General features: G+C 38.1%; 1 protein-coding gene across 2 annotated transcripts in view; it reads left to right on the plus strand.

Moving 5' to 3' along the window:
- The window catches only part of pard3bb (par-3 family cell polarity regulator beta b), a 179938-nt gene that overhangs the window by 84881 nt on the left and 81876 nt on the right, over positions 1-13181 (plus strand). For both annotated transcript variants that reach the window (XM_063887866.1, XM_063887867.1), the window contains exon 18: positions 1859-2087. In XM_063887866.1, the coding sequence (XP_063743936.1) occupies positions 1859-2087 (229 nt within the window). The remainder of the gene's footprint in view (positions 1-1858; positions 2088-13181) is intronic.

The following is a 13181-nucleotide window of genomic DNA, read 5'->3' on the forward strand; positions in this document are numbered from 1 at the left end:
TGTGTTCGAGTAAAATTATAATTGTTTATTGTATTCTATAAACTACTGTCAACATGTCTCTCTGTTGGAATTCAACAGAAACTGGAATGGCTGCCATTCATGTAGAGATTGAGATTCAAGAAAAATGTGGAGAGGTCTCTTAGTTTTTCCCTGAGCTTTATCATATGTAGGACATAAAACACAGTAATACAATTTAAATAGAACAAAAAAACATATTGAGTGGGAGAAATTACAATAAAATATTGCAGGTTAGGTGTTGAATTAGTGATATTTAAATATTGCTGTTATACATGGGGTCTGTGATGTGTGGAGAACTTGACAACGGCTGAACGCCTTTGATGTATATCAGAAATTCAGGGTGGACACATCAACTGATACTGAATATTCATTTATTTTCTGTCAAATAATAGAAAAATACCAAATACAAATCATTTTGCTTGGTTACTGTACTGGCTTTTATGCTAAATTAGCATTATTAAGCTAACATAATTACTACATTATAACTTAAAATATCATTTGGAACAGAGAATGCTTTCAGTTTCAGCAACCAGCTGATGCCGGTTGGCCAGCCTGGCGCTGACTTTGAAAGTCAATGTTAAATAGTTTTGCAATTACTACGTCCAATTTTAACCTGACTGATATTGATTTGCCACATGTTATATCTGATATACAGAAACATGTGGTCAGCACTCATTTTGTCAAACAGATGTAGATTTTCACTGACTTTGTACTTTGTTTGTTTGTTTGTTGTTATTTTAATAATGTGGTAAATATGTAAACAGCTTACCATTGGACACACAAACAAGAGTTTAAGTTTGTAATTTCTCAATGGCATTGATACAGATATTCCCACACACATACACACTCACACACATAATTACATCTGGTTGCAAGACAACCTTTGTAATTAAGTCTGAAGTGAACAGCCACACAAAGTAAAATCTCAATTGAAGTAACTAATTTGTTTTGGTTGTATTATAAAATTGTGTGTGTGTGTGTGTGTGTGTGTGTGTGTGTGTGTGTGTGTGTGTGTGTGTGTGCACATTTGTTCATTGATTGTAATTCAAGGCCAGGCCCTTAGTTAGTTGAAGATGTAATGAGGCGTCACAGTTAATACTTTGAACATTTTGCTTGTCTTATTTCTAAGAGTTAATTCATTGACTGTAGGGTTAATAAAGCTGCCACGGAGCTGCTCAGTGGAGAAAGTGTAATGCTCTTTGTATTACGGCTGTTCATTTATATTGCTGTTTTTGTTGGTCTGCAGTACATTTTGATTCATGATTGTACTGCTTCTGTGCCACTGGAGCACACTGTACAGAACTGACATCTTCTACATGTTAAAGGGGTCCTATTATTCTCATGTTCAGGTTCATATATGTTTGTATGCCTCAACTGTTGCAGTTTTACATGCTTTAATGTTCAAGATCTTTATTTTTCTCATACTGCCTGTGCTGCAGCACCCATTTTCACCCACTGTCTGAAACCAGAGCCCATTCTATGTGGGAAAAAAAAACCCATATAACACACTACAGAAAAGAAAAGAAAACAACAAGCACAATAGGGCCCCTTTAAACAGGTAAAAACTACTTCAATGTAGACACAAACTGAGCCAATAGGAAGTAAATAAATGTTAAATGGGGATTTAGGGTTGAGCACTTCCGTAAATCCTCCAATTGATAATCCCACTCTAGACAGACTTTATTAGTTTAGTTTAATGTCTATCCCCAAATCCACAGATGTTTGTATTGACAATTTGAGTCTCTTTTGGAAGCGTTCAGTCTAACTACTTATCTACTTCTTAAAACACACTTCTCTCCCCTCCACTATTTCACGCATTTCTGTTTTCTCTTCCCTCCAGATGATGGTTCTGAGGCCAGTTCAGGCCGGGACACTCCTGCAAGTAGTTCATCGCGCCAGGGAACGGGGGAGCGGACAGAGGAGAAAGGCAAGAAAGACAAGAAGAAGAAACCGAAAACAAAGAAGAAAGAAAAGAACAAGGGGAAAGGAAAGGAGAAAGAGAAGAAGAAAGCAGAGGAGCCCGAGGAGACAGAGAAGAAGAGCAAGAAAATAGGCTTTGGCCTTCTGAGGTAAGAAACTGTGTGTGTGTGTGTGTGTGTGTGTGTGTGTGTGTGTGTGTGTGTGTGTGTGTGTGTGTGTGTGTGTGTGTGTGTGTGTGTGTGTGTGTGTGTGTGTGTGTGTGTGTGTGCGTGTGTGTGTGTGTGTGTGCGTGTGCATGAGGGAGAAAGCAGGACGTGAAATGATACCTGTGGTGTGTGTTTTGGGGTCATTGTTTACGCTCAAAATTAACATTTTGTTTGATAAACAGCCGTTGTTGGAGTCACATTGAGCCAAAAGCCAAATTCTTTCCTCACATTTTTTGTAATCTGAAGATCATACGCAAAAGTAACGTATTTAGTGAGTTATTATCTTTCTTTAATAGTCTCAACCCTTTTAAACTTTGCAATTCAGTGTTGTTATCGTATTAATACTAATACAAACCTGTATATATTTTAAAAATACATGTTTTATATGTTAGAACAATGTGGATATTCTTATTTTAACTTGTGTTACTTTTTTTTGTGTTATTTTATTTTAACCTATTTTGTTAATTATGAAAATGTAATTTTTCACTGAACAATCTTATTTAATTTCTTATGTTTATATAAATATATTTATATATGCCATGCCACAAAGCCTATAATGTTCCCCTCAATTGAAAATATATATATATTATTATTACTATGTCATTTTATGATGAATGCACAACTCAGCCACAGTGTCTACTGTAACACTGCAATTACAACAACAACCTTTATTTCATATAAAAAAATCACTTTATCCAGCATTAAAAAAAAAATGCAATTTTGTCAGGTTGGAGCCCCTGCATTAGAACAATCTTTGCACACTAATGTGTTCACACTATATCAGACAAAAGACACCCTTAAACATGAACACTGGGGGCTTTTTCTCCCTCTAACATGCACCCATGCACACAAAGACCCCTTCTAAGAGCAGTGGCCCAATTTCCTTAAGAGACGCTGGAAATAATCTGTCAGAACTAGTTCATGTGATTAACTCTAACACCATATCTTCCAGTGCGAATGGGACATTAACGTGGACACAGCCTGAATGGGACACTCTGTACTTTCTACCTTAATTGCTACCTAAAATCTGGAGGGGGGTGGGTTTCACCATGGTTGTTTCTGAAATGGGTTTTCACATAGCCATTACATAGATAAACATTTTAGGAATAACACACAATTTGATATAACAATTGGAGCCGCAGCTTTTCAAAACACACTTACAAAAGCATTCTGTGTGAACCACATCACAGAAAAACACTTCCAGATTTCAAAGCCCAACTTTATCACAGTAATTATATCTCAAAATTGCATGTTACTTAAAGTTAAATATGAGCAAAATTAGACCAATTTGCACATAGTTCTCGTGATTTATTAAGCTCAGTGCTATTTTCTTTGAGGTCCCCACCTTTTTGTTAACCTATTCACCTTGTTTTGCTTATTCTCACTTCAGTGTGCTTTCCCTCTCATACCCATAGGATTTAGTCATTAAGAAATGTTGTTATAGGAAGCAGAAAGATTCCTTTTATGGTGCTTACAAACATTTGAGTGCATAAATGGCTCTTCATACCTAAACATGTTCAATACTGAAATGATGTCAAGTCTAAATATAAAGAGAAACATTGCAGTGTATGGACGGCTAGTTTAAAAGAGGATTGTGGTGTTCTTCACCCTCTTATTATATTAGTAGCTTGACTTAATGCCATACCCGCAGTACCTACCTGCTTGTCTACCTGCCTCCATACCCAAAGTGTAAGCTACTTCAACCTATCATTTCAGAATATGCAACTCTGGGTTGTATGACATTTATACATTACCTAGCCTCCAGGATATTTTTAGATTATAAATATCATATATTTGGTGTTGAAGATGCAATCCTTCAAGACGTTGCAACATGTAGGGAAGCCCCTTCAAAAGTCTCCTAAGAATTCTCATAATATCAATATATTTAATTGAAAACTGATTTCTACCTGTGATTAGAAAATAGTAGTTTAGCATTTAAAACAGTGACACTGTCCATATTAAGGTCTGTGGTTATTTTCAGTAAAGTTTTTCCCATGTTTTGACAATCGCAAATATATCCTGTTCCAACAGCATTTTTACACAGAAACACAACAAAAAAAGAAAGCTTTTCTAAATAGCAACACCACAAATGGTACGTTTGAAAATATAAAAGTGTTTATAATGTTTGTAAACCAACCCTTTTCATTTAATTGAATACACTTTCAAACCAGTTGCTATGGTTCATAAAAACACATGTATTCGAGTTTTGAAAGCAAATGGATAAGGAATGTAAATGTATAAGAACTCAAACACAAAATCTGAAACACATTCATGAGAAACCTTAATGCATGTATAAGGCTCTATAAACCTCTGACATGTTTATAATCATGCACTGCAATTTATAAGGTTTTTAAAAGACTTTAAGAGTTGGAATTATTGTATTTTAGGTTTGAAATTCCTGATGATTAACAGAAAAGTGACAACAGTGGTAACAATAACATTTTAAAATAAATGATAAATGCTGAATGACCAGTATGTTATGTGCCCACTTATAATACTGTATTAACCTGGATATAGTTGTTTTTCATATTTATTTAAGCTTTGTATAGACTTTCATGAAACCTTAATACATGCTTTATAACGTCATGTAGAAACTAAAGCCGTGTTGTTTTTTAATATTGAGGAGTTCGCTCATGGCAGTCAAACACAGATTTATGCTGCTCTGGTGTGAATTTTTACTTGTTTTTTGGTTTATTTGTCACAATGTTAAGGACAAATGTTTAGCTATAGGTATAACAAATGAATAATCGATGGCACAATGTGATAAATTCCTATAAATGCACCTCAGGTTCTCCATCATTTTCCTCCCTTCCTTCTCTTTGTCAGGGTTGGGGGAAAGGACCCAGGTGCAGAAGCAATAGAGGAGGCAGGGGTTCAAACGTAACAGAGGGCAAGCTTTTATTTATAAAAAAGCTGTTGACAAAAACGCAGACAAAAAGTACAACCAAGGAAAAGTATCAAATTAAAACTCAGACAAACCAGTGGATAAAGGAGAGCTTTAAGAGCGATCCAAGACATCACGGGGAAACAGCAAGAAAGGACGAACAACGACGACGACGCGACAAAGAACACAAAGGAAAGCACAGACTAAATACAGAGGGTAACCACAAGACAATAAACAGCTGGGAAGGGGGAGGAGAAACACAGGGGCAACAGGTGAACACGATCAGACAATCAGACAGGAGGGAAACTAGACAAGACAGGAAGTGAACAAGACAAGACAGGAAGTGACAAAACAAGACACATGTCAAAGTAAAACAGTAAATAAAAAATACAGAAACTGAGATCCTGACACTATTGCATTTTCCTCTCCAGCAACAAGGCGATACATGACACATCTAAAGACATGTTCTGCTTACGTCATTCACTCTATGACCTGTCAGTCTTACCATTTTAGCAATCTTAGTGATTTAGTCTGGGAGAGGTTATGCCAAATCCCTTCTTTCCGTGTTCCTCCCTCCCTCCTCCACCTACCTACCACATGTTATTATGGCCTGGACAACCTACGCATCACACCTAGAATATCTCCAGTTTAATCTAACCATCGATGCACCGCCACCCTTCCATCTAACCACTAATTCCCCCATCACATCTAGCCTTAAGTGCCAAAGAAACCATATAATAGACCAAAGGATATTTTAGACCTTTCCTCTACACCCAACTCTCATCACCATAAGAGGGCCCTGATTGGAGCCCATTGATAATCCCCCCCCCCTCCTCCTCTCCTCCTTTTTTCCATATTTCTATAACCTCTCTCTTCACACCCCCAACCATTGTAATCCTTGCATCATTCCAATTTTTTTCCCTCTCCCCCCAGCTCCCTATCTGCATTTGATTGCATGTAATGGAGGTAGACTGAGAAGGCAAATTGGTGCTATTCAGTACGGTTCAATCTGGGCCACACTGCTGATTTCTCATATTCATCTAAGGCTGGATTTGATTGGCCTAATGGTCCAGAGAAGAGGTGTTATGGGATACTCAACCTGACTCCAAGGTGTCTGGTTCTACAGTAATACATGTTAATGTGTATCATTGGTTAGTTCACACATTTCACACATTTCACACAAAACATATCTTGACCATATTACATTCTATTTATATGCAGCAGCTACAAGGCCACACATTGGTATTATAGAGAGTTCTTTTTTTACCGGTTAGATTTTATTGTTCCACGACCTAACACACGTCAGTAAATACACCACTTGTGAAAGTCCGAAGCTTTAAAATGTCAAAGAAAACATGATTGCTAATATGTGGCTAAGTGAGACAAAACGTCATCATACTGAACATTAGCCACCATAGCTTAGCGGTGGTGATGCACAGCTATGTATAATACAAGTGTGTTTGTAGAAAATCTTATTTTCCACATTCCATTTTATCGATGCTAACCATGTGACGATAACTTCTGGGTCGGCCTTCAAAAATATGTCATTACTAAAGTCTCTGTTACTGTCACTTTCCCTTACTAAATGTCTATTGTATGCACAACTCCATTTGTTAGTTTTTACTTGTGAAACCGTCATAGTCCGAAAGGCCACTTTACTATAAGGATTTTCACATTTGTAAAAAGTGTAGCGAGGGAAAAAGTTTAATCTAATGACTGTAATATTCACATTGTTAACCCGGACATTAAAAACAGACTGTGAATGTTTGTTGAAAATGCCCTTTAAAGTGGACAGCTGGCTCGGTAACTGTGAACTGCTGCCACCTGCCAATCAGTTGTGCCAATCGTGTGTGTGTGTCTGTGGCAGTGTGTGATTAACCATCCAACCGTCATGAATAATCATGTGGTGATAAAAGATGATTGGTCACACAGTCAGATGGTTGTCATATAGTTGGCACGTGGCGGCTATGAATCTTCCTCAGACAGACATCGTGCGTGCGTGCGTGTGTACATGCGTGCGAGCGAGGGAGCGAGTGAGTGAGTGAGTGAGTGAGTGAGTGAGTGAGTGAGTGAGTGAGTGAGTGAGTGAGTGAGTGAGTGAGTGAGTGAGTGAGTGAACAGTGCACATAAACATACAAACATAAATAACATGGGTTGAGAGTATGGTTCGCCGAGCTGTTGTCATCTGTGTGTGTGTGTGTGTGTGTGTGTGTGTGTGTGTGTGTGTGTGTGTGTGTGTGTGTGTGTGTGTGTGTGTGTGTGTGTGTGTGTGTGTGTGTGTGTGTGTGTGTGTGTGTGTGCTGATTGTGAACGAGACAGTGTATACAAATGATTATATGGAAATCTATGAGGTGAGGCTGGAAATGTACAAAGTCTACCAGAACCATACAGGGGACAGGCGCTGCTGTTGTGCCAGTGTGTCATGTTTATGTGATTGTTGATGGGCTTCATAAATTATGTGTGCATGCTGTTCATTTTCAGTTTTAAAATTGTGTGAATTTATGAGAATCTATGGTAATACATGCACGGTTGTCTGCTTGGTTGTTATCGTAACGCTGTGCTCATCCACATTATCTAATTGTCTGTGTTGTGTGGGTTTTTGTGTCCATGTACCGTATTTTCCGGACTACAAGGCGCACCTGAATATTAGCCGCACAAGCTAAATTTAGGGGAAAATCCTGTTTTGTTCATACATTAGCCGCACCAGACTATAAGCCGCAGGGTTCAAAGCTTGTGCAAAAAGTAGCGGCTTATAGTCAGGAAATTACAGTACTCGTCTTGCTCTTGCTAATCTAGTGTCTTTTTCGCGCTAATTCGTACGGCACTACTTTGCCTGGCGGACGGACATGTGACCAACATACCACTCTTTTCCCCCGTGACTGTGTGTCTGATCACATGCCCTTCCGCCAGGCAAAGTAGTGCCGTACAACAGCGGAACAAACCAAAACAAAACCTCTTACGATATCACAAAAATCATGAAAAAAGAGAAATGAAAAGAAAGATACCGTTTACTGACAGTACAGGAATATTAAAATGTAAGTGATTTCGGAGGACTTTTGATGAGCAAGCATTTCTGCTTCGTTGCAGCCAAACAATATGGTCCGGTTTGGGTGAAGGCAACTGGTAATTTGGTGAAAGGAAGCTGTTTGAAGCTCCTTAAGTAGGTAAAACCTCGTCTTTGGCCCAGACATTTACTGTCATTGTTTCATAATTAGAGAGCAAATGTTTGAAAGGAGGGGGGAGGACCCAGCAGCTGCCAATCAAACATCATGACAGAAAGTCATTGAAGTGTCACGCACTGATGTCATGCCTGTCAATCATCTCCCAAGTGTTAGCGAGTGTGTCTGTGTGTTTGCTTGTATTTGAATGTGCACATCCTTACAGAGTCTGCATGCATGTGCTTGTTATCGCAGCAGACTTGTCAATCACCCATTCCCCCAAGGATCCATTTACCAATGATAGCAAAGGGGGGCGTGTCTACGGAGTGGCAGAGGGAGGGAGTGAGAGAAATCAGAAGAATAGAAAGAATAGGTGAAGTGAGAGTCACAGATGTTTGCACTCGTTTTCTGCTCGTTTGTCAGTGGCTTTTTGTCCTTGTGCACTATTCAGAAGCACAAGTGTGGAACAGCCCTCTGTTCACTCCGCTCACTCTTCACCATTACAAGTGCCATGTGTGTTAAAGCATTAAGTGTGGTGAGAAAATATAACGAGGTCTCGGCCCCCTTTTTTACTTTCCAACCCATCATTGTTCTGCTTTGATCCGGTTGAATTAAGTTAATGATTCCCTTGTAAAAGGTATTTCTTTCTCCTTCTTTTTTTGGGTCAAAAATCAGCCTTCTAAGGAAACCATTTTTTAAAGAGTAAAGCATAAACAAGCATGTCAATCTCGATAACCAGCACCTTCCTTTAACAAATCAAGCCTTGGCTCATTAGGGTTAGGGTTAAGGCCCGAAATGACACAGCAGACAGGCTGCTGCAGTCTATCTTATCATCTGCAATGTTGGTGTACCCTGAAGACTTTTTGAAACATGTGGAGTGACTACAGCGTTTCTTACAGTGATAGACTGTTTAAGCATGGCCCACCCAGCCGATCATACAACGTCAATGAAGTTGGAGAAATTGAATAGCATCCACCGACCATGTTTTTGTTATGTTTCCCTCACCATCGGTAAATAAGTCGGAAAATAGATCACTATGATTAGCTGTTCAGCTTAAGCAAATCATTGCACAGGGAGAAAGATGGCCAGGAGAAAAACCAACAAATTATTTAAGTCAAGAGTTGCAAGGTTAGTTTATTTGTATTGCACATTTTAAGGCAATTCAGTCAAAAAGCGCTTTACATTGGCATTTAACACATACTAATTACAAAAGTGGGCACCTAGGGCCTTTTTTCATTTTGTATCTTCATCATTCCAACATCTTGAACACAACTTAGTGGTGAGTGAGAGTGTTGTAAACATGGTCTGCAAAAGCTGCTTTGTTTTAATGTTGGAATCATCACATCAGCAGTCCAACATTTTCTGAATCCCCTTTTTCAATGAGGATTGATATTATTATAGTCTGCTTTTACTGAGGGTTACAGTATCACCTTTCACACAGGCCAAACGTATGAGATCGTTGATTGATTGGATGTTTTGCTGGGTTTTCAGATATGACTCTTTCGTCAAGATGCACAGTTGACAGTTGGTTTGATGTGTCAGGGCCTTTTCTGTGTACTTATCGCTGGTTGTTAGGTAAAGCTGATATTTAGAATCCATTTAGAATATATTAAAAATCCTCTTGGGGCATAATAAACAGGGGGATATGTTTTGTATTACATATTTTTATGGTAAAAACATATTGTTTACCTAGAACTGTTTGGTAGCTGAACAGTATCCACATGAAAAGAAACAATAATTCCTTAAGATTTATTTTCCCCTTTGTCAGACATAGATTTGATGGTTGACTGTTTTTGTTCCTCCTACCTTTTCCTACCCAGATGGAGGCTTGAAACAACCTGTGCATGTGTCTAATTAAATCTTTCTCGCATGTAAATGAGTAGCCATACACCTTCCATACAGATTGTTCTGTTAGCTCATGAATATTCATGAGACATCATTCTGTTCCCAGTAATGGCAGAACAAGAGGTGATTCATTCATCCTAACTGGCTGTTAATCAGCTGTTTTTACTCTCATATATCCTGTGAAATTCTGCCCATAATGTTGAATCGTGTTCAATTTCAAACGTCTTCAGGACACCTAGGCTGTGTTTGCCAGCATGTGTGTACAATGGGCCTGATAAATGTACAGGTTTTTCTACCATGAGTCCCCATAGTCCCCCTCCAATTTCCACTTTTAAGTTTATTCTTCAAAGAAAAAAATTAAAACTAAAAGTATTAATATAATGGTAAATAAATAACTTACAGTTGAATGTTAGGTAAATGAGTCATATCTGTAGCACCTCCATGTTTGTAAATGTGCACTGTGGGGACACTCATGATAACTCAGATGGACAGAAGACATTTTAAAGGGCTAACAATTGAACATTTACTGGCAGGCAGATTAGATGGAAAAAATATGAAGCAACTTATATTGTTGCCTGTTCGTTGGTGAAGGGAGAGTGAAAAGGTCAGACATCATGAAATAAGCCTGTTTGCTTCCTATTTACTTTTTTTTTTCTCTGCTATTAACATTATGCCTGCATGTGAAAAGACAACATACACAGATATCCATGCATGTTTTTTTTTTTCCCATAATACCCCAGTTTTAATTCTACAACACTTTCAAGATGGACTGGAGAGAGAGAGTAGATCTAATACAGTTGACCATTGTCTTCACACTGCATCTCATCACTGTTCCCTTCCATTTACTGCCACAGTACATGTAAGTAACTCAAACATAGTTACACATGTGGTTGTGTTAATTGTAAGTGGTTGTGATTATTTCATTGTAGAACTTGACCCCTTTGAGAAACAGCCCCTCTGCTGTGGTTTAGAGTGGCAGAGAGTTAAGGAGTGATGACATAAAAACAGATGATGGACATTAAGAAACAAAGCATTGTGTGTCCAAAAGAAATATAACACATACTGTCAATATGATTCCAAAACCATGTACAGTATTTGTTATATGCCCTCTTGACACAAAGTATATAATCCAATGCTCCTATTTGGTTCTGTTTTCATGAGTCTGCAGTTAAAATATACATTTGTATTTACCTTTCTATACCAGTCCCTTTTTATCGTATGTCCAAAGCACCTTGAAAATTGTCTCTGATGAATAATTGTAAGGCAAATAGTTATTGATCCATCCACCTGCATTATATATTTCCAATATATTGTTTATGTATGGACTCTCCTCTTGACTTTATAGTGCATAGGGTAATGATTTGAAGTGTTTTTAAAAAAAAAAATCTGTCTGTTTTTGTATTAAAGTAGTCAGATTTCCTATCACTGCATATGTCTTTTGTGAGTTTCACAAACATCCCGTGATCCAGCTTTTACCTTAATACCTTTCTTGGCTTTTCCTTTTCTGTTAAAACGCAAGAAAAGGGAACAGGGATGACAGCATCGAGAAGAGGAGAGGAGAGGAGGAGTTGGCAAAGGTTAAGTGCTGTGAGAGAAGTGTTTGATACCGAGGGGCGACACACTGAGCGAGGCGGGGAGATGAAGGGGTGAAGGCGAGGTAAGCTATGGATAGGAAAGGAACTGAAACAAGGTTAATGAGAGAAGGGAGGGGAAAGAGGAGGAAAAAGGTAACAAGGAAGAGAGGTGAAAGAGGGGGAAGAAGGAGAGTTGAAGGAAAGGGTAAGCCTGCAAGTAGGTAGGTAGCAGTAATTATGGCGAGGCTTGTCCCCTGTGAGGCAAACACACGCACACTGTTAATGCACATACATACTTATCGCTCTTTGTTCCCCATTGAATATGCTCCTTTACCTCCCATTCCACATTTCAAAGAAACATTACCTAAGTGTACATACTACATCTTTTTTTCCCAGCAATGCGCAGGCTATACCACAAAACAGTCACACGTTTTTAAATGACCACAAATTTCCTCATAAATAATGCACAAACAGGTACTTCAAAAGCATCAGTACCAGTGGGTATCGGAAGTGTAAACCAGAGGGTAATACATCAATACATTCAGCAGATAAATAAAACATAAGGCGTGTTATAAGGTCACGGTTTGCACGTTGGAGATATTAACTATTTAGCAGTTTTGACTGGCTCAATTAACCATATCCTACTCACTGTGTAGCTGCTGGGGGTGTAGAGTTTAATGAGCTGCTATTAGCAGTTCCTTTCATTTATTTTTTCTACCATTCTGTGCCTCAGCTTTTTTCCTCTTAATGGCTCCTGATAACTCAATCTACTTTTTTTGGACTAAGAAGAAAATGGCAGAACATACAACATAACCATTTCAATGTTGTTCTTTTTATTCTTGTTAAAAACTAAATGCATTCATATAAATATACATAAATATTGAACATATTTTCTTAGTATGTTTTTAATATATCTACTGCATATGATTTTCCTTTCTATATACATGTTTGTTTTTTACTTTGTTCTAAGTTTTTATTTTATGTTTCATACATAGATATATTTATATTTCCTGTGCCTATGTATTTTTTTTACATTTTTTATGATCAATTCTAAATTAGTTGTTTGCTCTTTACTTAATTGTCTTTTATGTGTATGTATGCATCATTACCTCACCAAAGCAAATGTCTTATAGCATTAAACCTGACTCATTCACAGTACTAATTGATATGTAATTATGAAGTTTAGTGTGTGTGTGTGTGTGTGTGTGTGTGTGTGTGTGTGTGTGTGTGTGTGTGTGTGTGTGTGTGTGTGTGTGTGTGCGCACAAGCGTGGAAGCCTTGTCCAGGTAATGAGTGTCCAGTACTGCTGAGTGTGCTGCTGATGCTGACCACACACACTGCATTGAGTGGTGTGGTTTGAGTATTGATATGTGGCCACTTAAAGGACCTCTTAGTCTATTGTGTGTATGCCATCTTTTAATTTAGATTAGGCTATCCAGAGTGCAGCCTGCCTCCTTCTAATTTATTGAACTGCTTATCTTCGTTTTATTCCACTGCTCAATGCATTGCAAAGCCACTCTACATGTGCTTGTTTATTATTGTTTATCTAATTAAAAAAAAAAATAACCTCTTAAAT

Source organism: Eleginops maclovinus, chromosome 7 (assembly GCF_036324505.1).
Source record: "Eleginops maclovinus isolate JMC-PN-2008 ecotype Puerto Natales chromosome 7, JC_Emac_rtc_rv5, whole genome shotgun sequence".
In the NCBI taxonomy this organism is placed as follows: domain Eukaryota; kingdom Metazoa; phylum Chordata; class Actinopteri; order Perciformes; family Eleginopidae; genus Eleginops; species Eleginops maclovinus.